This window comes from Haliaeetus albicilla, chromosome 4, assembly GCF_947461875.1.
Source record: "Haliaeetus albicilla chromosome 4, bHalAlb1.1, whole genome shotgun sequence".
NCBI classification, from domain to species: domain Eukaryota; kingdom Metazoa; phylum Chordata; class Aves; order Accipitriformes; family Accipitridae; genus Haliaeetus; species Haliaeetus albicilla.
Genome location: NC_091486.1, coordinates 51,603,476 through 51,629,847, shown reverse-complemented (window position 1 = coordinate 51,629,847; position 26,372 = coordinate 51,603,476). Strand labels below are relative to the sequence as shown.

Genomic DNA, 26,372 nt, shown 5'->3' with positions numbered 1-26,372 from the left:
GCAGCCAGTCGCCGCTGTGACAGAGTTCTGGGGTTGTTTTTTTTCCCCGCAGAGATTTGTGAAACGGGGCGTTCAGGTGATTGTGCGGGGAGCGAGTTAGGGTGTGATCTGGGCAAGAGAGGGAAGAACAAATTTATCTTCCCCTCTTGGAAGGCTAATCATTTTCTGAGTGCGCTCTTTTCTTCCACGGGGCGGGGGGGGGGAACGAAGCTCCAGACAAAAACCCAGGCCACCATCCCACGCTGTTGAGGGCTGGCTGCGTGGCCCCGGTCTCTCGGGATTCTCCCGGGACCCCAAAATCCCAAACCACCCGCCTGTGTCCCGTCCCCCCCCCCATCTCCTCCGCCGCACCGCGACCCACCGGGAGGACGGGAGCCGAGCCCCGGGGCTTTCGGCAGCGATCCGGGGAAACCGAAGGCCCGTGGGCGGTCCGGGGAAGGGCTTTGGCTGAGCCCAGAGGCAGCGGGGGAGGTACGGGGCCGAGCCGAGCCGAGCCGGGCCGGGCCGGGCGGGGCGACGGGGGCGGGATCGGGGCGGCGGTGCCGGCTCCGCTCCTCGCAGGTTAAGAGCTGCGTGGGGGGCTGAGCTGGGAAAAGAGAGAGAAGCCGAGGAAAGCGAACCCAACCGAGCCGTGCCGAGCCGTGCCAGCATGGCCCAGCCGCGCTGCCGCTCCGTCCTCATCACCGGTTGCAGCCGGGGGATCGGACTGGGGCTGGTGCGGGGGCTCGTAGCGGCCAACCCTGCCCCGGATTTGGTCTTTGCTACCTGCCGGTATCCCGAGAAAGCCCAGGTAACCCGGGATCGGGTTTGGGGTTGGGGAGGAACGGAATTCCCCGGGTGGGGATGCTGCCAGCCCGCCGGAGCATCGTGTCTCCGGGAACCGGGGGTCCCCTCCCCGGTTTCTCGGTGTTTTAGGCTGCCGGGGGTCTCGCTAGCCCTCCCGAGAAGAGCCTGGCAGGAGCTGCGGAGAGGAGCACACGTCTTGGTGGCTGGAAGGCAGTGGGAGTCCGGGGGGGGAGCCTGGGGCTGGAGCCCGGGAGGGGGTGAGAAGGTATTTGTGGAAGCGTAGAACAGGTCAAGCATCTCTGCGACCAAGCGCTTGGGGTCCCAGTAGCCGGAGTGGGATGGGAACTGGGGGCTGAGCTGCCACCCCGGCTAGGGGGCCGGATGGGGTAGAGTCGGGGCCATGAAAGTCTCCGAGGCTGGAGGTGAAATGGGCAAGGGATATTGGGGTTTGGGTACTTGGGTGCGTTCCCGAGAGGAGGAGAGGTGGGCTGGAAACACTGCAGCCCTGGCCCCAGCTGGGCAGGCAGGCTGGACAGCTGCAGCATCTCAAGCGCTCCTGCCAGCCGCTTGCTCCAGTCCCCGAGTTTCTCGCTATATTTGCAGCTGGAGAGAAGTATGTCCTGTCCTTCTCCCGTTTTGCACGGACCCGGAGCCCTGCAGGGGTAGTCTAGCCCCCAAAAGCTCTCCCAGTGAAACCTGTTACAGCTTTCCTCACCCATTCTACGTGGTGTGTCTATGTCCCCAAAAGGAGCTGTGCCCCGTCTGTCTCTCTCTCCCCTTTCTCCGCTGGACTTGCAACAAGCGAGAAGGCCCAAATGAATGACGAATTCAACACTCCTCTTAGTGCCCTTCTTGGCTGGGTAGGGACCAGAGCCTCTGCTGAAACCATAGCAGCTTTTGTTACGTGCTGCTGGTGGATTCACTTGCAGCCCTTTCCCCTTTCAGCCAGTATTCCTACTGCTACAGCATAGCAGTAAAGCGTTTGGACTTCTTCCCCATCCCTACATGTTATAAATGACTGTCAGACAAATTAAAGGCTGCACCCAAACCTTTGGGAGGCCAACTGATAACGAGGGTTATTGGTCTGCTCACTTTGTGGCTGCTAGCATCCTCTGTTGCATCCCAAGTCTGATCTTGACTCTCCTTAGTAAGGTTTCTACCTGTACTGCTAGGGCAGCACAGCAATACACGCAGGTATCACTCTCCTCCTTTCCTAGGAAAGCTCTAGTGCTCCAGAACTGCAAGAATCCGAGCTCTCAACTCTATGACTTTTCAAATCCCTGCGTATTGCTGCAGGCATTCGGTAGGAGAATTGATACCGAAAGCCCTACTTCTGCATCTCCCCTATTTCAAGCATGGCACAAGGCTGCCTTAGCGAAAGGCAGATTCCCTGGTGTGTGCACAGGTAAACTTATACGTCTGTTCCCTTAAGGCTGATTGTATTCTTTTCAGCGCAAACTGTGATCACACCATGCTAGCAATAAACAAAATGTGGCAGCTTCGTTTACTGCTTAGCTATACAAAAACTTTAAAAGACAGTGCCGAGGCTCCTGCTTCAAGGGTGGTAGTACAGAGTTGGTCAGATAACAACACCTGCAGTCTGACCGCTCGGTTCTCCGCTGGCACTGTGCTGCCCTACAGGAACTTGTGAAACTGAAGAAAAAGGTCTTAATCTTGTTGCTTGTCAAAAAAAAAAAAAAGAAAAAAATCTCTCCAGCACAAAGACACATTTAGGATATTTCTGAATTGAATTGCTGAGAAACAGCCCAGCGAGACTGAAACCTGGTGCACAGACTGCCTTTCAGAGCCACCCGTTCCTGCAGCTTCGCCCCCTCAGCCCCCCTTCGGCACTACATGAGCTCCTGAACAGGTATTCACTACCATTCTGTTCGCTTTTAACTCCTGTTACAAGATCTGGCATTTATCCCAGATGTATTTCCTATTGGTGATTGCACAACAGCGTGGTACAGTAGTGGTACAGGAAACCAGCAGAGACATATGACCTGCTGTTAGATAGAAATCTCCCTGCTTAGTTGTTTGTTCTAAAGCCGCCTTAGCTGGTGCTGAGAGAGGTTCTGTTTTTTCACCAGTTGGCCCTTGTGTTCAGAAGTGATTTCTCGTTATAATGGTCTTGGATCAATTACATGGAGAAGCAAAGCGGTTCCTTCAATAAGAAGAGCTTCCTAGGAAACATTACACGGATGTATCTTAACGCAACTTGGGAGTTTTTTTGCATTGCCAGTACTTAAAAATCTTCAGCAAAAAGGCTGGTAAACCTGCACAAGAAGATGAAATAGCCTTCAAATAGTGTGCCTGGGAAGAGTCTGGGTCGCTTCTTGCTTGCAGTGGTAGAAACCTGGAAAGCCTGCTGGCAGTCATGTCTCATGTAGGCAGGAAGCTGGCCAAGAGCCACATTCCAGTAACCCCGAGCGGTGACTCTGCAGGCCACATGGGGTGCATCCTAAACTGCCTTTTTTTTTTTTTTTTTTTCGGTTAGGGGGGGCAAGGTTTGTCTTTGGTGGATCAGGGTGGGGTTTTGTTCTTTGTAAGGACCTCTAGGCCATGTGCTGTGCTTTGGCAGTACATCAATAGAAACCTCTGCAGCCAGCTGAAAGCGTATTTCTAACAGATGGGTTTGGAAACTCCACAAGGCAGGGAAATCTTTACTAAAGGTATTGTAGCAGTCTCACTAGTATTATCTGTCCCATCTGCAGCGCATAAAGTTGGCACAAAACTTTCTGACCTTCTGAGGTGTGTTTCCACCATGCTGCTAGTCCTTCTAGCTGGCAGAGGGCAAGCACAGACGTGCTCGAGCCTTTAGCAATGGGAGGCTTAGCACCGTATACAACTGACTATCTCGAAGCTTGGATCCCATTTGGCAGTGTTGCTCAAATGTGATATGGTAAGGGAAGGCAAAGGTTCAGTGACTTTCTTGTCTTTTTTTTTTTTTTTTTTCTTTCCCAGAGAGAAAGCTTTGCCTTCACTGACTTTCCAGTCAAATCCTGAAAACGCAGAGTTCAGGTTCCTGCACTCCAGAGGCTGGCACTGCAGATTTGTCTTAGTGCACATGAAATGGGCTTTGCCCATCTAAGACCTGTTTGTTGACCACGTGACTGGGCTGTGAAGTTGAGTGACTTGTTCTTTCTCTGCACACCTGAGCTGTCAGTGGTTGTTTTTTCTCTTGGCAGTGATTTAAGCAGTCTACTTTTGTTTCCTCCCACTTTGCTTCGTGGTAAGGGACCATATGAAAAATCCTCCTTAATACGAATACACTGCCCCCCACTTCCTCTCCTGGATTAGAGGATGAACTCGGAGAACAGCAACTTTGGACAGTTCTCTTAAATTCTGCTCTCATCTGGTTTGGTTAGAGTAGCATTGTCCTGTCGTAGAACGCAGGGAGGGGAGAAAGGATGGGAAGAGCTTAAATGAAAAGCCTTTTAAAAACCACCTTCCATTTTTTAGAGGAAAAGTGATTAAATATGCTTAGCTACTGGCAAATCCAGCGCCCATCTTGGGGAAAATAGCCAGCAGCAATTCCTGGGTAGCCGAGAGTTATCCAGAGAATCTCTCAAGAGTTATCCAGAGAATCTCTGGGCAGAGCGCATGCTGTTACAGATGCAGATGACTGCATACTTTGGAGTCCTCCAAAGTGGACAGATAAGAGCCCCAAAGGACCTGACTTTAGAAAGAGATGCTGGAGAAGGGTCCGACTTTGCTTTCCTCTGCTTACTACAGAAAGCAGCATGTCTCCTGTAACTTGCTAACCCTGTGATAATGCTGAACAGCTGCAAGCTTTTGCATGTGAGTCTGTGCTGGCAGAAGTTGTAATAACTTGAGTTTTTGTGCTGAATAGCTCCTAGGTGGCCTCCACAGAACATTTGCCTAACAAATGGACTTTAGATCACAGGATAACATGCAGCAGGCCTGCAGGCGCATCTAGATAACCGCTGCCCCTCCTTGAAAAGTACCATACTAGACTCCTTCAGCCACACTTTGTTTCTCATCTGCCTTTACTTGGGCTGCTCCAGCACTGAGAGTGGAAGCAGCTACAAATCTCTTGCAAAATGATCCTGACGTCCTGTCTTTCCACTCCAGATGGACAAAACCACAGTACGGTTATTATTAGGCAGCCTGTACGGGCTCATGGACCCATCTGTAATTCTCCCCTACCCTCCTGTATTTCTTTCTTGCTCGCTCTTCCCCCATCCTGCTTCCTCATAAAAGGGAAAAAACTCTGATCTACACTTTAAGACTACACCTAATGATGCTGTAGCCCCTGTAGTCCCCCCTCTGACTTGCTGAGGTATGGAGGGAAGAGATGGCTTTCTGAGGAATCAAGGTAGCTGAAAGGATCGAAACGGCCATGGTGTAAATCTGTTCACAGCGCGTCCTGTACTCAGCTTGGCTGTGCTGAGAGCTGAACGTGGGACCTCGGGACAGGAGCATCTCTTGTTCCTCCTGCTCTCCCCAAAAGCTCAAGTGTGTTCCCAGGTGAACAAGAAAGCGTTCAGTTCCTTGCTGCTCCGGAGTCCTCTACCGGGCTCTGGAAAGCTTCCAGGGCTTAATGTGCTGTTTCCCTTCCTCTGAAGTAGGAGATAGTGTTACTAACAGTGCTGTGTCTGTTCCCTTGTCAGACAGAGCTCTCGCTGAAGTGCTTCTGCACACTGTCTCTGTCAGGTTTTGTTTTTGTTTTTTTTCTTTCCTACATATTTTAGCCATGTGGTCTGCTATCGGGGAGAGCAGCTGAGCAATCTCTGGAGCAGCGCTCTAGCAAGATAGATGTGTTATATCAGGCAAAGGAGGCATTCTTGAAGTCTTTCTAATTTGGGGTTATTGCAGTGTTGGGGGTTTTTTTCTGGAAGTGTTTTGCGCTTCCTACAGCATTAAGGTCTGGCTCCTCTTGAGTCAGAGAGGCCATGGATTTGGGGCAGTCTGCAGCAGCTTGGTGTCAGCTATTCCACAATCAAACAGTCAGTTGGCTGTAGACCGGGATACTGAAGAGCCTGTCTCGGAGAGACACGGGCGAATATGATCCATCTTTGACTTCGTCCGGAGTGCAAGCAGGATGATGTGAAAGGATACCCATGTATCCTTTGCCTGACAAAGCTGCCTACAGGCTGCGTTAGTTTGGCTTGATTGCTTCCAACTGGCCTGGTATGGCCAGGTCCTTTCCAAGAGCTGTAACTGAAGTGAATAATGCTTTCATAAAGAAGGCAAAGTAAATCTTTCTAAATGACAAAGACAACATAACATTCCTGGTTGAAATCTAGCAATAAATATCCTGTGTACGGACGAACCTGTATCTGGAGCCTTGAGTGCCAGAGGATCTTGTTTAAATTGGAGTAGGCTGACTTTTTGTTAATCATAATTAAAATCAGCAAGCAGGAAACAACGGATGCTAATCAGAGTTTAAATTTTTCTTGGAATCCCTAAGAGTTGATTCTCAGGGGTAAACAGTTATTCAGGTACAAAGCACTTCTAGAGCCGACTATGCTAAACACAGTATTAGGGAGTTGTGTTGTGGTTTTCTGTTGGTTTTGTTTGTTTTTAAATTGGCTATCACAGTACACTAACTAAAAATGACTTAGCCTGGGATATGTTGGCTGTACCTACTGTCTTTAAATTAAACTGCATAAACTGACATTAAAACACAAGCTGCACTTCAAACATCAGTACCGACGAGCTCACTTATTCTTATGTATGCATTGCCGTTATGATCTGCACTGGCTCTGGTAGACTGCTCCGAGATCTCATCTTCCCAGGGATTTAACCTATTTGTCCTGGGTGCAGTGCCTCTGCACTAGCATGTTGGCATAGAAAAGCGAGCGCAAGTCTGCTGCTGCAAAAAACTTTGCAGGCAACTTTGGTGGGTGTAGGTTTGGTTTTTGTTGGTTTGGTTTTATTTGTTTTGGTGGGGGTTTTTTTGTTTTGTTTTTAATGGGTGGAGAACAAGGCATTTGACAGATGACCACACTGAGTTTAAGGAAAGCTTATCCCTTCAGTGGGGAGTCAATAACTAGTATATGCATGCATTGCAGTAATATTTTCAGAGTTCTCTGGACACAGGAGGCTTTTGATCTCTTTGATCAAAACTACCTGGGGTGGGGGAAGAGGATAAGCAGCATACGTGGCTGGTGGCTTGAAATGGCTGTATCTGATCGTGCTGCCATGAAGCTGTCTCTGTCCTCCTCTCTGCATGTTCCTTCTAGTCACCGCAGGAAAAAGAATAGGCTTTTCTGCAATTCTTTGGTTTCCTAACTGGATTTTTCAGCTTACATTTATATCAGGTGGAGTAACATTCTTGAAGACCAAAGCTGTCTAAGTTAGCTTTATGCCTGGAAGCTGCTTCTGAGAAACCACTGAAGTGGGAGTCACTTGTTAACTAAGTAGTTAACTAAATGCAAAAACCATTGAATTTTAAACCTAATTTGCATGCAGCAATTGTAATTTTATGCTGTTTATGTTCTGGAGAATGCTTAATGCTACAGTGTTTGCAGTTCTTAATTGAACATATTGCTTACTCACTTCAGAAGCCTCTCAGCTGCTGTCACTACACAAAACATCTCCGGCCTTTTAGCAAAAGTTAGTAGCTTGTTTCTGTCAGAGAGTGAAGCAATCTGACTATAAATAAATGTACAAACCTTGAGAAGCCAGAGCACTTCTGGAGTTTATTATCAAGTGAGCGATACTGTCAAAGTCCAGTGGACAGTCCAGAGCCACATAATTATTGCAGGCCTTGACATGGCAGAACTATTTCATGCCTGACTATCAATAAACAAGATAGTGTGTCCTGGGCCTTTAATCCGTTGAAAACTGTCCCATTAAGCCTATCCAAGGGATGGAATGTCTTCTGGTTTTGTGCTTCTGACTCTCCCACCTTCCTTCCCCCTCCCCTTAATAGCCTTAACTGCGGTTGTAGATTGTCCTCAGTGGGAGAACAAATTTTCTAAACAAGCCTGGAGAGAATCCTGCAGAGTATGAACTGAGATAAAAGATGTAATGCATTATAGCTTGACAGAGGACATGGAGTCCCTACGTGTCTCCAAGTGGCAAAGAAGTACTCTTTCAAAATCAGCCTTCGTGACCCCTATTCCCAAAGGGCTCCTAAAGAAATGGATTTGCTTGAGCTGGAATGTTTGGCCAGGGTTGCTCGGGCTCCTAAACGTGGCTGGGAGTATGTAATCCATCTGTTACATTTGGCCACACTTCCCGCTTGGCTACATGGCACAGAAACCTAAGTATTCCAGCTGGGCCTATAAATCCAATTTGGACACACTTTGTCCAGCAGCAACACCAGTAGAGTACTAATGTTCTCCAAGACCACTAGTCATGCCTCTACTGAGAGGTAGTAGACAGATGACTGAATTACAGCTATCTAGCAGAGAGAGAATTGTTCTCGTGGACAGTTGCTGTGTATGTAACCAATTTCATGCGTGCTTTACCTTCGGTTACAAGAACTGAAGCTAATCAGAGTGCTGGGAAACAGAATTTCCACAGGAAAATTGCTAGGAAACTTTTCCTGCAAGCAGTAATTCCAAATGGCTTTTCTTAAGGATTCCTGTTGCCCTGAACTGATGTCTAGCACTAGCTGAGCTTCAGGAAGATTGCGGTGCTTTTCTTACAGAAGTAGGGAATCACTGGCTTGGAATACAGGCTGAGCACCGGGTCTGCTGTGGAACTGGCAACAGTGGCCGCCTGATCAAAGACCTTTGGTTACACTAGAAACACATGCCTGAGTTGTACACACTGGGAACTAACTCTGTAATCTAGAGTGCTGGTGTCTTGACTAAGCAGGTAAAGAGTCCAGTTTCTTGGAGCAGTTGATACCGCTCTCAGGAAAGCTGCTCAGCAGGTTGGAAAACAAAGTAGTATCACTGCCTTCAGTCCAATTATGAAAATAAATGGCAGTTACAATTCCGGAGGTGTAGATCTCAAACTGTTTTATGTAATAGCCATGGATATATATATATATATAAAAAATATATGTAAAAGATAACGCAAATAATTTCTTCTTCCTAGGAACTCCAGCAGCTTAGCAAGCAATACAGCAATATCAAGCTCCTCCAACTGGGTGAGTAAAGGGCTTATACAGAAGTATGTTCAACTAAGTCAGCTGAGTGCATCTTAAGAAACTGGTCTCCTGGGTGATCAGTAGCTGTACCTGACCTCCAGCAGCTGAAAACAATCACCCTCACCTTGAAATAGCACTGGGGAAACATAATTTATGTAAAGTCTTCTGTGTATTGTCATCTCTGTGTGCTGCCTAAATGTCCCCATTGAGACTAATGCCTTAGCTTTGATTTAGCACCGTGTTGTGTAGTGACAGACGGCATTTGAACCACTCAGTTCACTGTTCACTGTGGCTATTCTTGGCTCCTCTGTGCAGATGTGGTCTGTGAAAACAGCATCAAGAAAGTAGTCAAGGAAGTGGAAGAAATTGTGGGAGACAAAGGTCTGAACTGCCTCATTAACAATGCTGGCATCAATGTGCTTGCTTCCTTGGAAGAAGTCACAGCAGAGACAATGCTCACCATTTATGAAACCAATACAGTTGCCCAGCTGATGGTCACCAAGGTAAGAATTGGGAGGAATGTACTTAATCTTTGGTACTGTAAGATGCTTTTCCACTGGTGAGCTCGACACGTAACCCAAGCATTTGTCACCTTGGAACTGCACAGATACAGGTCTGATATCAAACTGCATGCCTAGAAAGCAGCAATAGATCCATTTTATCAAGGATCTTTCTCTTTATTTAAATCCATCTGGTATGAGGTCACTTCAGTAGACAGGTTGGGCTAGGAGGTAGGCAGAAGAGACTGAAGGTCCTTGCTACTTACAGCTGGCTTTTAGAGAAAGGTTTCCTATGGTCAGCTCATCTGGGGAGCCATCACCATTCTGTGCTGGTGGCATAGAGTTGTACTGCAATTCTTCATAGAGCAGAACCCGAGAGTCCGGCTTGCCTTGAATGGGCCAAGAGCAAGCTGACCAAATTAAAACAAGCTCTTGTTTTCACAGGCATTTCTACCCCTTCTGAGGAAGGCAGCCCAGCTGAGCACAGGAATGGGCTGCCATAGAGCTGCTATTATCAATATGTCCTCTCTTGCTGCCTCCATGCAACTCGTCCAGGCAAATGAGATGTTCCTAAAGGTCTACCCCTACAGGATAGCAAAGGTTTGTAGGCTTCCCTGGGCTGTGCTCACCGGGTGAGGGCAGACCTGTGAGTCAAAGACCCCTCTGAGCTTGAGACGTTGACGTGAGGTGCTCAGCACCTCCTTGGACAGGCTGACACAGGAACTGTTCTTGTTCTTCATGTGGGTGGAAATGGGATCTGTGAAAACTATACATCTGGAGCAAGCATGCCAACTTCTTAAGAACAGGCTTACAAATGCTCCGTCACTACTCTCATATAGATCCATCACAGAGGGACTTGGCATTCAGGGAGGAACTGATGCCATCAAGTGTGTGTCCTATTAGCTGTGTTCCTCTCCAGTCCAAGCAAGATATCAGGCATGAAACTCAACAAAAGGTGTGCTGACCTGTACATGGTAACGCCACTCAGTGAGAGGTGGAGTTTTTAGTTTTGTCACATCCAGAGACTGAGTTTGTACGAACAGTCAAGATTAAACATACAGTTTCTCCTACACCACCTACTCATAAGCTGTTAAAATGCTTGTTTTCCCTGTTCAGAAGTGAAAAACTGAATGTTTGTGTAGTGATTATTGCAGAAAAACAGAGTCCTTATGTCAATATTATTTTCCCCACAGCTCCTTAGGAGTTTCAAATGCTACTTTATCTTCCATGATAACTTAGTTTCATCTTTGGGCAGTAAGCTTATGGCAATAGAGCTTTCACAATGCTTCTCTTAACAGGTATCTCTGAGAACAAAGCCTTCACTAAATCTGGATAAGTTACTGTGATACTGTTACTGCCCCTTCTTTTGTCAAGAGACAGCATGGTGGAAGGGAGGTGCCAGTTAGCTTGGCTTAAGGTCTTGCTCAAGGTTTGTAAAACTAGCATGCTAATAGATGGTTTCCACTCTTGTAGACTGCGCTGAACATGATCACCAGGTGTCTTGCTGCAGACTTGAAATCAGACGGAATTCTCTGTATTTCTTTGCATCCGGGCTGGCTTCAGACAGACATGGGCGGAAACATGGTAGGTGACATCTCTCTGAAAATGTCAAAGTATGACTCCCTTGTTGTCCCAACCCTTGAGCAAGAACCCACTGTACAGGATACACTTCCATGTGCTGCAGAAGCACACTATGAAACACGAAAATATGTCCCACTTGATCCTAGTAGCTCCTTAAATGCATTTGGTTCTCTTCTGTAGGGTATTTCCAGTAATAATCTAAGCTTGATTTGCTCTAGGCTCCCATGCAGGTGCAAGAGGCTATCCCAGGTATTCTCTCTGTTCTGGACCGTCTTGGTGAAAAAGAAAACGGTTCCTTCCTGGACTGGCAAGGGGAAACTCTACCGTGGTAGAAGCGCACGGCATACTACAGAAACAACATGTCAGTCACTATTTAAATTGTGCCACTAATGTCTGTGTCTCTAGGGTTTTCTTATATGCTAGTTGAAATAGCCAGTCTGATATCCAGCCTCTCTCTAGGTGTATTTGGAAAGTGAGGTGGCTGACTCTTTTACTTGGTATTGCTACTGCTCTGTTCTAATGCTTCCTGCAAATACTACTGTGCTCTTAGTGATAGGTATCTCCTGGAACCATCTAAAGTAGATAAAAACTGCAAGTTAAATCCAGGGGCTGGTTCCTCTTCACTTCCAAAACGAAAGCGGGCCTCTTGCTCTCTGCAGAAGTAAATGACCTGACCTCAGTGTAAGGCCAGTGTAAGCTGTCAGATTCCAGTATGTCCAGTCTGCTGGAGACATCTCTCTGGAAAAGGTCCTTCGGTTTCTTTCAGTCCTAACTGAGCCACGGCTAAAATTGCCCAGCTCTAAAGTATGTGAATTTGGTACTTCTGTGAATTCCTCAGCAACCTCTGAGCGACCCCAGGCTGACAGCACACACCAGGCCATTGCTTGGCTCCCAGTGGGTGACTAACACCCTGATATGGGGGTGGGAATGTTGTTTTGTACATAAACTTCTAAAGTGTCTTCAATAAAGTCTTGTTTAAACAAACAGTCTGTTTACTGAACTACTTCCGTTAATTTCTCTGCATGTAGGTTTCTCTTTGTAGGTTTCTCTTCCCTGACCAGAGAATTGTACTTCTACCTTGCAGGAAGAAACTCCTAACAAGTGCTGTCTCCTTCAGGCTAGATGGGTTTAACACGGTTGGGGTGTACCTGAAACTGAGGCAGACCCTTGTTCTGCTCTGAAATACTAAAAGCAGCTAGTGAAAAGATCTCTGTGTTCAGGCTGAGGTAGGGATAAAAGCAAAAAGTTCTTTGAAGTCTGGGATTGGCTTCAACATTGCTCCTTCATGCCAGCTAATTAGGCACTTTCATGCTGTGCCAACATGGTGGGTTCCCGTACCAAGTCAGAAAAGACAAACAACAGCCAGGTAAGTGGGAGAGACAGGTGTGGCTGTTCCTGGACAGCAGCCACTGTGAGACCTGCCCTCAGATGCAGCTGAGGGTGTGTAAGGGAGAGGTGTCTAGCTGCCTTCCGTGCTCCCCACGTTGACAGGGATATAAAGTCTCACTATAACAGCTGCTTGTTACGCCACGCTTCTGTGCTCAGACCTATTTTTAGTGATGTGCCGCTGTCACTGAGCGGGTGAACGAAATGCAGTGCTTTCCTATCAGCTGAAAGGATGAGAGGAAATGGCCTCAGGTTGCACCAGGGGAGGTTTAGACTGGATATTAGGAAGAATTTCTTTACTGAAAGGGTTGTCAGGTATTGGAACAGGCTGCCCAGGGAAGCGGTGGTGTCACCATCCCTGGAGGTGTTCAAAAAACGTGTAGGTGTGGCACTTCAGGACATTGTTTAGTTTAGTTTAGTGGGCAGGGTGGCGTTGGGTTGACTTTTTGATCTTAAAGGTCTTTTCCAACCTAAATGATTTTATGATTCTAAAGCCATTGACTTTCCATCTCAAAGCCTGACTGTAGTATGAGTACAAACCTGATACGGGTAAGGGGCAAGCTCAGTTAGTTGAACTAGTTTGAATCGAACGCTGGCTGGGGAAAAGGAACTGATGTGCCTTCTTCAGCCTGCTGTGAGCAGCGCCAATGGAAACAGTCCCCGCTCCACGGTTCGGACGGGTGGGAGCAGGAGAGAAGCGATGGCTGCGGGAAAGGAGAGGAGACAACCCGTTTGCAAAAGCCTCGCAAGCGCTTCCTTCGCCTGGATGCTCCAACGCAACGCAGCGGTCGCAACCCGCGGCCCCGCTGCCGCCCGACCCGTCTTGTTGTGAGGGGACTCAGCCCACCCAGGGCCAGCCGGCCCTCCGCCACCTTCCCCCGTCTCCCTCGGGCCCAGGCTGCCAGCTCCGACCCGTCCCCTCGGAGAACGAGCCTGTTACAAACGCTCGTGACAAATTGGAGGAGCCAATTTGTATTGAATAAAAAAATCGAATTTATTAGCAAGCGATAAGAGAGCAAAACAGCGCTGGGCGGCCGGGGAGGCAATCCTCCACCACAGGCCCGCAACTTTATGTTACCGTTACATTCCTTATATACATTTCATGTACCCCCTTTCTTGTAAGTCTCCGCCTTGTCCTGCTTCTTCTTTCTTCACTTGTGCGGGTCTGTTACTATGCAGATTCGGTAAATTTTCTCAAGGATGAGTATCCTTTGATGTAGAATGTCTTTTGATGTGGAGAAATACAGTCTTGGTTAATTGCAGCTGTTGTCCTTCCTCTCCTTATCTAGTAAGTTATAGCCATTGCTTTTTTCCCCCTTATCTAGTAAGTTATAGCCACTGCCCTCTTCCCGTGACCTTTACGCATCACTTAAGCAAGTTTTTGCTAATTACACAAGGCATATGTTAACTCTCAATATGTCTCTTCCCCCTTCTCGATTTCATGAACAAAGTTAACCCGTTCATTACAATCCGAGCCGTTTCCCACCACCTCACCCCACCAAATGGCCGCCCGTGGAGGAAAAACCCTCCTCATCCTCCTCCACCCCCCCGCGGGAAGGCCCGGGCGGGCCGAGCACCTTCTCCCCGACCTCCCTCCCCCTGGAACAGCGGCCGAAGGTGTGTGTGTGTGTGGGGAAACCCGGGACCTTGCCGAAAAGGGACAAGGGACCGGGATCGGGGTGTCCGGACCGGGCGAACGGCGGGCGATCGCCGACCCTGCCCGGCCGCGCTTCACTGGCGGAAGTGCCTCGGCGGGAGCCGGAAGTTCCGGGTTGAGAGGCGGAAGGGGATGGTGAGTGATGGCGGGCGGCAGGTTGAGGTGTAGGGTCCGGGTGGGATGGCTGGTGGTTCCCTGGGTTGGGTCGTGCCTGGGGCAGCGGGGCAGCGGTGGGGTTTGGTGGGAGGGTAGGCTGGGAGCAGGGTTGCGGCCCGGTCCGCCTCGGTAACGGCCCTTCGTTAGGCCGAGGGGGTTGTTCCTCACGGCCTGAGGGCAGCGGGCGGCTTTTTTGGGCTCCGGTTTTTGCTGTGGAAGTCACGGCTTCGGATTGAGCTGGGGAGGAGTGTGCCAGCGGGAGTGGGGCTGAAGTTACCTTGCTTTTAAACCTGGAACAGCCGAAGCTTTGTTAATCACCTCTGGAACTCGGCTACACCGGTGCCTGTGGGCCGGGCCCCTCCAGCGAAATCCCACAGCGTGTTGGTAAAACGAGGAGGGTGCTTGGAGTGTCTCGGCCCATCTTTTAGGGGTTTGGGGTTGGACTCTGAAGGTTTTCTTTGAAAGTGTAAAAACCATCTGTTTGCCTCATTGAATAAATGTTCTTACTTTAACAGTCATTCCTGGCTCTGACAGTGAACAAAGTGAAGCAATATGTTAATATCACGGCTGACTTCCCCGTTATTGAAGGCTTCACGAATTACAGGTAAACGTGTAGTGTGACCTATTTTCTGTTTGTTTTTTTTTTCTGGGGTCATTGGGCTCCCAAAAATTTCTTTTCCAGCAAGCGGTGTGAGAGTGGTGAGGCTGTTGTTGATTCAGTGGTTATCGAATGTTATTATGTCTTTGGTCTGTTCTGTCAGTATTGTGTAGCTCTGATTTGACTTCTTTTAAGCTTAGGAGGAGATGCTTTCGCACCAGAAAGGCTTAATACAGCCAACAGTTCCTAGCCATTCCAAATTGCACTTACACAGTTTACACAGTAAAATACTGTACAATGTAGTTTTCGCAGATGGTGTTACAGCAATGTAATTAAATTAACAAAGACTTCGATGCTTTTGTGATGGGAATATAATATTTGTAAGCAGCTTCCTTTATTAGGTTATTCTGGCCATGGTTGTCTAATGGTTTGAGAGCTGGGCAGAGGTTTTTTTTAAGATACTGTTTGAAAATTCTGCCTCTTAAGTGAAATTGTTTTTTTCTCAAAGGCCGCCTTTTGTCAAGGTCAGTGTCTTCCTTTCTTTGCTATCGGTCTACATCTGTGCACTATAGCACGCAGCCGTCTAACAAGAGTGGAGCCCAGCCTCAGCGGTGGTATGCTCTGGACCCTGAACTGGAAGAGATGCTGATCCCCAGAAAACTTTCCATCAGCCCCTTAGAAAGCTGGCTGACAGTTAGATACTCCCTTCCTAACGCAGAAGTCCTTAATGCTCAGGAAGAAGTGGGCTATGAACCTCTCCAGCGATATGACTGTCCCCCATCTGATGAGGGAGCTGATGTGGAGGAAGGAGAAGGGACGCTTAACAACAAGCTTCAGTGTAAGAACGTTTTGAAGATTCGCAGAAGGAAAATGAATCGGCACAAGTTCAAAAAGCTGCTAAAGCGAAGAAAGTTTGTACGGAGGAGGATAAAGGAAGGTCGCAAGAAGAAACGTCAGGTAAGCTCAGGGTAGAGAGAACTTCTTGACATAAATCTGCCCACTTCTCAAACTGGCTTCTGTTCAGGTATCGGATTATGTTTTTAGGTGGAATTGATGTGGGGAAAAATGGCAGCAGCTCAGAAGGCCTTAATGAATTCAGTATTTACTGGTACCATAGCTTTTTCTGTTTTGTATTTGACCTGTACATCTTCGGAAGTTGTAGTTTAGAATATTTCTGTGGTTGTAAACATGTATGTGTGGTAGTTACTAGGCATAATTTTTCTTGTGTGACAGTAAGTTATAAATATATGGCTAATGGAGAAGAACTGTAGCATTTGTGTGAAAGATTAATTCATGTGTCTGCGTTACATCAGGGAGAATGGTTTAATTTCTTTCCTGTCTTGCCAACATCCTCAAGTGCTTCCTATTGTCTTTTTCTGTACAGAAGCCTTTTAGTTCCCTTAGTAGAAGGGGTGAGGGGAGACATGTGTCTTCATTCAAACTGTACATGTTCTCATTCAACACTGCCTTTCAGTAGTTTGTTATGTTTGCTATGATATAGTTTAGTTCATTTGCTGCTAATTTTCACCTTGCCTAGGTGCAAATTGGGGTTAATTGTAATTCCATTTCTTCAGATTTGTAGGAAGCAGTGTTGAATACTTTATGAGGAGGAAATCCTCTTAATTTTCTTAGAAGCTTTGTTTTCCATCTTCTCAGTTTTCCTCTCACAGGACTTTTAAAATAATACTACCAAGTCCTTGTGCAGTGTATTTTCTGTGTTAAGACTAACTATTTTGACACTTAGAACAAGCTGCCTACTTAAAACATTTGTTGCCTTTGTGTGCATTATACCTAGATTCTCCTTGGGACACATGGGCAGTGGCTGAATACTTGAGTGTTGCTTCTGAGCTGCGTTACTATTTTTTCTTTCTTTTTTTTTTCCTGTTTCAGGTAAAATTCGAGAAAGATTTGGAGCGCATCTGGAAAAGAGCTGGTTTGAAAAATCCTCCTGCGGGATGGCAAACACCCAAGATATTTCTGAAAAGTTCAAAGCGATAAAAACACTTGTAATGAGTCTTAACCTGTAATTGTAATTAAAAAATATTTAAGTACTCAGATTACTTTTAACCTTTTTCTGAGTGTGATGAAACTAGTAGGAGGAAACTTTCAATCTTGGTGAGCAGTTTTCCGAGGGCAAACATGACAACAATATGCATTTCCTCCTCAAAAGAATGATGTGAGCCCCTTGTACATAGTGACTTGTGTACAGTCCTGGGCTGCTGCCCCCAACTGTATGCCTGAGCAAAGGTGTCTTAGACTGCAGCTGAATTTCTGAAGTTCCTATTTAAGGTTAGACTGAACGATGTACTATAAGAACAATCAGTTGTGGGAGATGGGCTAACTGAAAGAATTCTTCTGATTGCAAGAATACCTACAGAAGACACAAGCATTTTTAAAAGTTCTTTTGTAGCCTTACTATAGAAGGGCTGGTGGTTACTAAGAGTTGTGGTGAAATAGGAATTGGATCAGAATTCCATAGAATACCTCTGTAAAAGCTTTAATTTTCAGTTACCTGAAGTCATGGTGTGCATGTGCCTTAGGCATTGCATAAGCATCCTTAAAAGGCGTGTTTATTTTTTCTGTTCTGTTTTGTGCTAATAAAAAAAATTGTTATTTTTTTTCTACGATTGACCACTGTCATACAGAACATCCAGATACTGGTATCAGTAAAAGTTCAGAGCTAATTATTAATTAACTACAAAAACCGTTTTCTGCTGGAGACAACTTTGTTGTAATCAGCTGGTTTTACATGATTGAAGAGAGTCATGAAAGCTGTGAAAAATAGAGATGTTTATTTTAAACCCTGACAGAGGACTTTATATCTGGGTTCTGTTTTGGGTTCTACTTTTGATTTTTCTGTTTGAGGCAGTTAACTTTTGTTCTGTGTGATGTAGTTCTTCCCTGTCTGTATTCCCACAGATAGATGGGATGGACTGACCTCTGAGAGAAAGGAGGGAAAAAGAATGAGTCTCCTTCAGACTTGTCATTCTGCAGCATACAGGGAAGCTACGCTGAAAATGCATTCCCTTTTATCTGCTAGGAGCAGGACACTTGACTAAACTGAAAGGGAAGAAAAAAAGTAATCTGTGCAACTCATTGCTGCAAGGTAGAGTTTAATCTCGCTGCAGGAAGGACAGGTGACTCCCAGCGTACAGTGGACGACTGAGGTTCTGTGTATGGCTCTCTGCTCTTCTTGTCGATAGATGGCAGCGAATTCAAAGCCTCTGAAACTCCTTAGCCATTAATGTAGAAGCTAGCTGGATCTTTATGCCTGTATCCTAAGGAAAGGGTACACCCACATTTGAAAATTGGTTAATCTTGCTGGAGAACTGGTGGCATCCTGAGAACTGTATTGAAGTCTTGTAGAAACATGTGGTTAGCACATTTTTATAGTTCTTTTTTTCCAAACCATATGTTAACAGCAGGCAACTTTGATCAAAAAAATTAAAAATATGTTCTGTCCTTTTCATGCTTTAAATAGGCAGCAGTTGCTTTTAACCAAGACTGGTAGGACTCTTTCATTCGGGCAATGGTCAGGATTTCAATGAAGAGGAGGATGTCTAGCCATGAGCCTTAGAAACTTGCCAAGCAAGAGAAGGTTGAGTGTTGATTCTGGTTTACAGGTTTGTTAAATATGCAGAGTGTATCTAGGCGTTTCTAAAATATCAATACGCATTTCCTGCACAAAGATGCATAGATGAAAGGCTGGGGCCTGAGAGGATTAGCACCTTTGAAGTCAGGTCCGTGTCTCTTTTCCCCAGTCACATTTGTTTTAAGACCCTTTATGCCAGCATTGTTGTTCTCTGTGAGTCCTACAGCTTCTCTTACTGACTCTTAGTCCAAGCTTGCTGTTTTTCTGTCGGGGAAAAATGGTAATCGGTTTGCACATTTCCAGGAGATTGCTGGCTGCTGAACAGTTGGAATGCCTTTGGAATTAAACAGAGCAAAAGACTTTATAAAAGACAGCAGTAGCGTGCCCTGCTCATTTATCCGTGCTGTACCTCCGATTTCAGTTTTGAGGTTTATTATTCCTTGATTTTCTTTTTGTCTTACTTAATCCTATAACTTGCATCTTTGCGCTCTGTTGTAGTCTCTGAATATACAAACTGCCCAAGGGTATGTTATCCATTTTTATCCACTAAGGCTTATGTTGCTCTTGCCTCTCTCTAGTTTGATATAAAACCTCTCTTGCTCTTGGGGAGCATCACAATGGGGCTGTAGATCATAGACTTGTCCATTGTACTCTGCTGGGATCATGCAGACAGAGAACTTTGTATGCCATTTTCCTGGATCAGCACCACCACCTTGCTCTCCAATTTGTTTTTACATCAGAATAGTAACTAGAAAAGAGAATTATTGAAATAGTGGGAATTGCAAAGCATAATCATTCAGTACCTTGTGATATTCCAGTGCAAGTGAACTCTTGTCCTATGGCAATGATCGTGTTATATTCGGTTATTTGTGTGGTGAATTGTAAGTCTCCATGAAGTAAGGTAGTTTATTAAATGGTATGCTCTCTAAGTAGTAGTCCAAATTGTAGTCTGCCAAGAGTAGTCATTACTTTTACATCTATTAGACATAATTACGCAACCGTGTATAGAAGTCTGGAACGACTGTGTAATTTACAAAAGTGTGTGTAAACCATCCATGGCAGTTACTGCCAGTCTTAGTCATATAAATGCTATTTTCCTTTTTCCTGAAGGACCTCAAAGCACGTCTCAGAGTTTGTATTTTCTTTGTGGCAGATATTGCAAAGACTCTGTCTTACATGGCACTAATCAGATAATGCATACCAGGGTTGTATCAGCTTGCTTTAACTCTCTTGACCACAGGATGCAATTTTAAACTCTCACTTTGCTAAACAGAATCAGATAGATGAAGGCTGCACTTATTTTTCTGTAGGGGGAGCACGAGTACATAATATACTATTTACAAAGCTTTATTACGAGTTGCTGTTCCTCTCCAAAATACGTGCAAACCAATGTACCTGCACACTTAGTAAATGTGTATGTGTGTGTGCATATGTAGCTGTGGTAGCCAAAAAAAAAAAAAAGGCTGCAAACAGGAAAGGTTTGACTTTCATAATTCTCAAAATATTTAAGACTTGAAAGATTTCTCCTTCATCTCCTTATTATTCTGCTGTTCTGAGAGGAAATGGTTGAAAGTCAGTAGAAGGTTGCTAGACAAATTCATGCTTTTTATTACAGAGGCTGGACATATCCAGTGGGATTGTGATTTTATGTTTGAAACTGCCTGACAGTCATTGGTCTGGAAAGGCCCCTCAAAATTGGAATATAAAACTAATTACACTCATGCTTACATCCTTAGTTCTTGGATTGCATGCACTTAAATATAGACAGCAAGCTCAGTTAGCTGAACAGAACATCAAGTTTTGGTAGTTTTGTCACAGCAATCACGTTTGTGCTGAAATGACTTGGCTCTAAAAGAGGAAGTCAGCTGACTCAGAAGGGATGAAAGTTCTGAATTTTGTTTCTCTTAGCCAAAGTGTCACATTGCAAACTCAGAGGGTGTTCTCTCTTTCAGAAAGGTCAAAAGTCAGCAACATGTTGGTAGTGGGCTTCTGACACAGATGTGGCAGAAATGCCATTTCTTTCTAATGCCAGCAAGTAATGGTTGCTGGCAAACTTTAGATTTTAGTTGTCTCCTTGACCTGGATAGCAATGTTTCTTACTAGGGTAGGAATTAAATGCATTTTTATGAGTTTTCTCTGGCAAATATATTGTTCAATTGCATCAGTATAGATTCTTGAAGTTTTTTTAGAGTCTTCTGGACATAAAATAACAGTTCTTTCATCCACACAAATGAATCCAATAGAACTTACAAAATAACTTGCAGCTGAGAATCAGGCCTGATTGTATATAGGAAAGGGAGCAACGCAAAAGAACTGCTTGCTGCAGCTTTTCCTCAATGATTGTGTTTTCTTAACACAATCCAAGATAGGTTTGCTTGGCACAGGGGGTGGAAAAGCCTGGATCAACTGCCAGTACTTTGCATTGCGAGATGATTGCTTAGTGGTCCGCAGTGGTAGAGATGAGGTGTTAGCAAAGACAAGAGATTTTTAGAACTAATGCTGAAGCGGGAGGTCTGTGATACTGATGGGGAGTAGAAAATTTATTTCAGTTACCTTTTTATAAAGATAGCAACCATACTATTTCAGTGCAAATGAGAAAGCCAAGAAGGTTGGTCCCTTTGGTAGCCAGGATTGAACCCCAAATGGGTGGAAAGAAACATTTAAAGTGCGTGTAAATTGCAGCAGCATAGCAATTTGGGTTAACCTCTGCAGGCACAAACAGCAGTTAACCATAGCACCTCTGATAGTCTGGAGTCTATGGAAGAGATTTTAGGTCTGTATGGCAGCCATTTGCTCCAGCCGACCACAGGAACAGGCTTCTTGGTAATTGTCTGCTGTAGTTTTGGCTCACTTCAAATTAATTCTATTCAACTTCAAGTTTGTCATAGGAAAAGGCAGAGTCCAGCAGTGAATACAAGATGTTCCTTTCCTCTGGAAATCTTGCGCTTACCGTACAAAGCATGTTGGATAGTCTGCTAGCTGTTAAAGCAGCCCTGAGGTCATGCAGACAGTGAGTCTGAGCTTGTGGATGCCCTCTCCATGCTATCCTTGGCACAGACAGAAGGACAGTTTGCTGCCTGTCCAGGAAGGAGTCATGTGGAGAGGAAATGGAGTGGAATGTAATGATGGCTTCTCCAGCTTCTGCTCATGAGACCAGACCTGAAGCTGATTCAAACCAGGAGCTGCATAGGTTGTAATGGGACCAAAGACATTACATTGAAGGAAAACACTGATCTGAATTGAGGCTGTTTGTAAACATGCAAAAGGTTGAGTAAAATCCTAAAGCACGGGGACCCTGGACAAAAATTTATGTTGGTATTGCCCAGACAGTCAGATTTTGTTAGGCTGATGGCCTGTCACTTTGAAAGGGTCCAGACTGAAAGAGTTTATTCAGTGTTTTCAACTGTGATTTCATGGGACCAGGCACGTGTGTGTTGAATTGCTGAGGACAGGCTGTGGGATGCTCAGTAAACGTGGCTGCACAGAACTGTAGCAGCAAATGTAGAGAGAAATTTTCTTGATGTTACTGTTATACTAGCTCCTGATAGGTAGTGTGCCTAAGAGTTTTTGGAGTGTGGGGTTTTTTGTGGTCATGTTGGTTTTATTTTTTTGTTTGGAGTTTTTGTTTGTTTGTTGGTTTTTGGGTTTTTTTGTTGTTGTTTGGGGGTTTGGTTGTGTGGTGGGTTTTTTTTTTTTTTTGGTGGGTTGGGTGGGTGTTGTGTGGGTTTTTTGGGTTTTTTTAACATCAGAGGGAGAGGGCAGGGGTGATGCCTTCTCCGTTGCTGCAGGAGGATTTCTCTGCATACCATAACTCTGGCACTGGAAGCCCAAGTTCTTTTTATGTCTGTATTGTGGGAACTGTTGTTCTTTCTTTCATTAGTAAGTCAAGATCAGTCTTCAAAGGAGTACATGTTAGCCCATGTCAGGGAATGCTTATGAGCATCTGGTGTACAAAACATACCTTTCAAGGGTTTAATAGGACCTTGCTCCTTCCGTTACCTGACTACCATTGCCCCATAATTCCTGAGCAGGAACAATGTGTACCTTTACTCCGGTGAGCTAATACCCATATTAAATGGGATACTTTCACATTAAAAACTGTCAAAATGTTACCTAGGATAAGTTGGTGTATGTATGTTGGCTTCAGTAGCTCTGGTTTGGTCCTTCTCAAAATATGAAGCCAGCTCTACTTCAGTGGGTGGGTGTGAACCCTAGTCCATGTATTCCAAAGTTAATAAACCATGCTTGCTTAGCTGAAAATCTGGCTGAAGTGATCTTACTGATCTTGCAAACAGTACCTGTGGATAACTAAAATGACATCTTTTCTTTTCGCCATTCATGCTGTTCTACTGTTGGCGTTTCTGTTCTGACTGTGAAAACATCCTGGTTTGGGTTTGCTTGGGCTGACCCTGGTCGGTTACTCTCCAAAAATAACAGCACACTCTGCTTAACCTGGAGCGTTGGATTTGCAGAACTGAAATGGGTTTGAAAAGTGGGTTTTGCTTTTCCTACTGGTTTTTAGTTAAAAAAAATTCAGTAACTGCAGCTCTTGTAGTCATCTGAGCTAGCTTTAAGCAAGCAGAGTGTTCTGGCTTTACTGTGGAAGTATCCATTCTTGCTTGCCTTTCCCTGTAAGACAGAAGAACAAAACTAAAACAAGGAGTTCTGTGAGTCAGAGAATTTAAGACAACCGTCTGATACGTCACTTTTGTGTCAATTCCCTGAAATAAGACTGAATTTTTTAGTCTTGCGCACTGCATGGGCACTAATGCATCTTTTTCTCTGTTATGCTAGTTAAAAAACTTGTAAGAACTATAAAACTATGAGACTTGTCCCCTACTCTCAAATGTAGCTGAAATTGCCTATTGTGCTTCAAAGTAATGGGAAAGAGGGGGAGGTTGAATGGACAGTGGGATCATATAACTGCATGTGCCTTGTTTCCTTAGGAAATGTGGCTAAAATTTTATTTAAAATAGAAAAATAACATGAAATGTTGGTCAAAAATGAGTTTTTTTTCACTTGTTCTATAAACAAGACTTGGTGCTGATCAGGCAAGTCTTGCACTGAGGGAGTGTCATTGCTTCTGTATGTCTAGGTCCGGAGAAAACACTCCCGGAGCCTCTCAGCAGCTGCAAGCACTTCAGAGTCCCATAACCACTTGCAAAGTGATTGGTGTTAACACAAGGATGTGGAGACCTGAGCAATGAGTTGGCATATCAGGTAAAAAACTAACAGCTTTGAATTTGTCAGGTTTATTCTAAGGGAGTTAACAATTCATGTCAGGATGCTTCTGGCTGAGCTTTATCACTAGCCCATGAGGAACTGGTTAAATTTGAAGAATAATCAGTCATTGAAGAATGTGCCAAAGAAAAAAAAACAGTAGAAGAAACTACAACAGTTACAGTCAGCAATGTGACTATGTGTAAACAGCACCACGTTACTCACCAGCTCCATTCCCTGGGTGCTTTTGAGTCAGAGCTGTTTCCTCTACTGACAAAGGGTTTTTGCTGCTGTCAGCACCGAGGCAGCTAGTTCATTACGGAACAGCCAGCTGGAGTCTGTTCAGCAGCAGAATCAGCAGGTACATCCTGAAGGCAGAATCTGTGACTGGTCACTCAGGCTTAGCAGACCTTGATTTGGCTTCCCTGACCATTCATATTGTTTCAGTTACTGTCCAGAAGATGCTGCTGCATATGATCTTTTCGGTTGCTTTCCCTAGGTCTGAATGGGTATCCTCCAGAGAACTCTCAGTGCCTAATTTTACTGTCTTTGTGATGTGGGAGAATGGCCTGTATTATTATTGGCATCCTCCCATCTGTGAGAACTTCTGCTTGTAGGCCCATCGGAAGGTAGGACAGAACTAAATGTGTGCTACTTTCTGATAACATCATCCATCCCTTGGGGAAGGGAAGAGGGTTGTAGCCTTTGGAAAGACAAGAAAGGCTTTCTCTCACAAGAATTTGTGCAAAAACCTGGGACTGCGGAAAGAAAGTGAGCAGAAAATAACAATCTTGATATCTGTGCCTTGGGTGCAACACCTTCTCCTTGAGTGAGGTTTCTAATTATGAAGTGGAGCTGGGGAGCGGAAAGGAGAGCAAATAAAAATACACATATGTAGCCTTCAGTGTAGGCACAGCTACTTCTGGAGTAGGGGTGCTAGGTTAAAGTAACTTGAACATTTCCACATTGTACTGATGGAGGAATATGCATTACTACATATGGTGTCATGGGGCTGCTCCACAACTTGAGTGGGAACTGTAAATGAGCTTTACTGTCTTTTGGGGTTGGGTTTTTTGTGTTTTGGTTTGTGGGGGTTTTTTCCCCCTTCTCGACATGGTTTCTGTTACCCGAGCGTACGCAGGCTGTTGAGGGGGATGACAGGTCCTATGGCTCTGCAGACGCTACAAGCTTGTGCTGTTGTGTACAACTGTGAGGAGCTGGACTGGGAGAGAGCAGTACAAAGCATGTATGCCATAAACTGGGCATTGGTACAAATCAGCTCCAGGCAAAGTTTTCTGTTGTGTAGCCTGCCTGGGAATTAACGTTAGCACTCAAGTTTCAGGTATATGCTTTGAGAGAGGAATGAGATCTGCTCTGCTGAGCCAAGGGGAAGTTGTCCTCTTCCATTCTAAAGGGGTGTTGCAAAAAGCCTAAAGGCAGCAAGGGGAAAGCCAGTTTGTTTGCTGTGTATTTCAGCCTGGAGTGGGTCAAAATCAGCTTAGACATGCTCATAACTTTGGCTGGATCCTACTGAGTGATCATTTCTTTCCCTTAATACGGCTCAGTGTCAGTGTATCTCAGGGTCCTGTAAGCTGCACTGAAGGGGTGTTGTCTGTTTGACGTGAGAAGCTTTTTCCCTTTTGCCTTTGGTCTTCAAGATACCTCTAGCAATGTCCTTAAAAAAAAAAAAAAAAAAAAAAAGGAAAAAACCCCTGCAAGTGCAGTTTTCCCCTGTAAGTATCAGCTCTGTCATGAAGAAGGAAACTCATGCAATTATGGAAGTTGTGACTTTACTAAAGGGTAAAATTAGGTGCTTGAGTCTTTGGGATTAATTGCTGATTTCACAATACCAGTTTAGGTTGGAAGGTGTGGGTGGGGTGGGGTCTCCAAGTTTATATCCTTTCTTTCCTCTGTCCTAAGCTATTATATAGTGGATTTTGTTTTGTGAAGCACCTGCTGTGTTCCGCTCCAGAATGGTGACATTGTTGTCATGGATGAATGTGATAATTTTGAAAAGGCTTTGGCATTTTGGGGGAAGGCACTATGGAAATGTTCCTTCAGTTTCACTAGAAAGTAGTAACGGCTAATACTGGCTTAGTGTGCTTTGGAGGGATGCTTTCGCTTACTGTTCTGCACTGTAACTGAGACACTCACCCCTCTGCTCTCGTATTCAAGTACCAAATTTAGTATTGTAGCATAATACTCAGATCTCTGGACAGAAGGAGCGATGCTGGTTCAAGCAAATAGGTTTATATGCAAAAATATAACACTTGATTTCTAAAGGAGGCAAAGCAAGCAGCACCCTGTTTTCTTCAGCTGAAGTTATGGTTTCCAGAGTCCTCTTGGACTGATCTAGAGCAAATGCACAATTCACATAGACTACCCTTAAAAGTTGGCCAGGCTCCGTGCTTGTGTGTCTAAATCTGGCAGCAGGATTATATTGCATTATGGAAAGCAACCTCCTTTCAGCCAAAATATTTTTATTTTAAATGAAATGGCCTGCAAACCTGAGGTAAATAATAAAAGTCTCTGGGAGGCAACCTTTGAGCACCCTTTTCAGAGCCAACCTATTAATTTTTCCACTCTTTCCCAGTCATTTCTGATCTCAAAATAAGATGTTGTGCCTGGAATCCCACTGCTTAATTATTTTAGGCGGGTACAACAGATGGTCTGCAATTAGTGTAAGGAATGGTGTTTTCCTTCAAAAGCTCCTAGTACCAGAACACTGTTCCCATGTGCAGAGAGACTGAAAGATGTGGTTTGAGGCACAATGCTGATGGTCAGAAAGGAGAACACAAAATGTCATCTCTCAGCTAAATGTGTCC

General features: G+C 45.2%; 3 protein-coding genes across 3 annotated transcripts in view; all 3 read left to right on the top strand.

The window, feature by feature from the left end:
• Positions 1 to 504: 504 nt before the first annotated feature.
• LOC104311050 (C-signal) lies at positions 505 to 11,922 on the top strand. The gene is made up of 6 exons (XM_069782665.1): positions 505 to 790; positions 8,806 to 8,857; positions 9,173 to 9,360; positions 9,802 to 9,957; positions 10,831 to 10,941; positions 11,157 to 11,922. Exons 1-6 carry the CDS (start codon positions 650 to 652, stop codon positions 11,268 to 11,270), a joined length of 762 nt encoding a protein of 253 aa, XP_069638766.1. The 5' UTR covers positions 505 to 649; the 3' UTR covers positions 11,271 to 11,922.
• A 2,612-nt stretch (positions 11,923 to 14,534) lies between these two features.
• Positions 14,535 to 16,792, top strand: AURKAIP1 (aurora kinase A interacting protein 1). The gene is made up of 3 exons (XM_009915152.2): positions 14,535 to 14,741; positions 15,244 to 15,692; positions 16,626 to 16,792. Exons 1-3 carry the CDS (start codon positions 14,690 to 14,692, stop codon positions 16,731 to 16,733), a joined length of 609 nt encoding a protein of 202 aa, XP_009913454.1. The 5' UTR covers positions 14,535 to 14,689; the 3' UTR covers positions 16,734 to 16,792.
• Positions 14,650 to 26,372, top strand: part of MXRA8 (matrix remodeling associated 8) — a 41,731-nt gene continuing 30,008 nt past the window's right edge. Inside the window, exons 1-3 of the mRNA XM_069782664.1 lie at positions 14,650 to 14,741; positions 23,423 to 23,547; positions 24,047 to 24,176. The gene's annotated coding sequence lies outside the window, so the exon portion shown is untranslated. The remainder of the gene's footprint in view (positions 14,742 to 23,422; positions 23,548 to 24,046; positions 24,177 to 26,372) is intronic.

Bases quoted from the DNA above. Each gene is read 5' to 3' on its own strand.
- LOC104311050 (XM_069782665.1), top strand. From the start codon at position 650: ATGGCCCAGCCGCGCTGCCGCTCCGTCCTCATCACCGGTTGCAGCCGG. The intron at 791-8,805 runs GTAACCCGGGAT...TCTTCTTCCTAG, and splicing joins GGTATCCCGAGAAAGCCCAG to GAACTCCAGCAGCTTAGCAA. The intron at 8,858-9,172 runs GTGAGTAAAGGG...TCCTCTGTGCAG, and splicing joins TATCAAGCTCCTCCAACTGG to ATGTGGTCTGTGAAAACAGC.
- AURKAIP1 (XM_009915152.2), top strand. From the start codon at position 14,690: ATGTTAATATCACGGCTGACTTCCCCGTTATTGAAGGCTTCACGAATT. The intron at 14,742-15,243 runs GTAAACGTGTAG...TTTTTCTCAAAG, and splicing joins GAAGGCTTCACGAATTACAG to GCCGCCTTTTGTCAAGGTCA. The intron at 15,693-16,625 runs GTAAGCTCAGGG...TTCCTGTTTCAG, and splicing joins GTCGCAAGAAGAAACGTCAG to GTAAAATTCGAGAAAGATTT.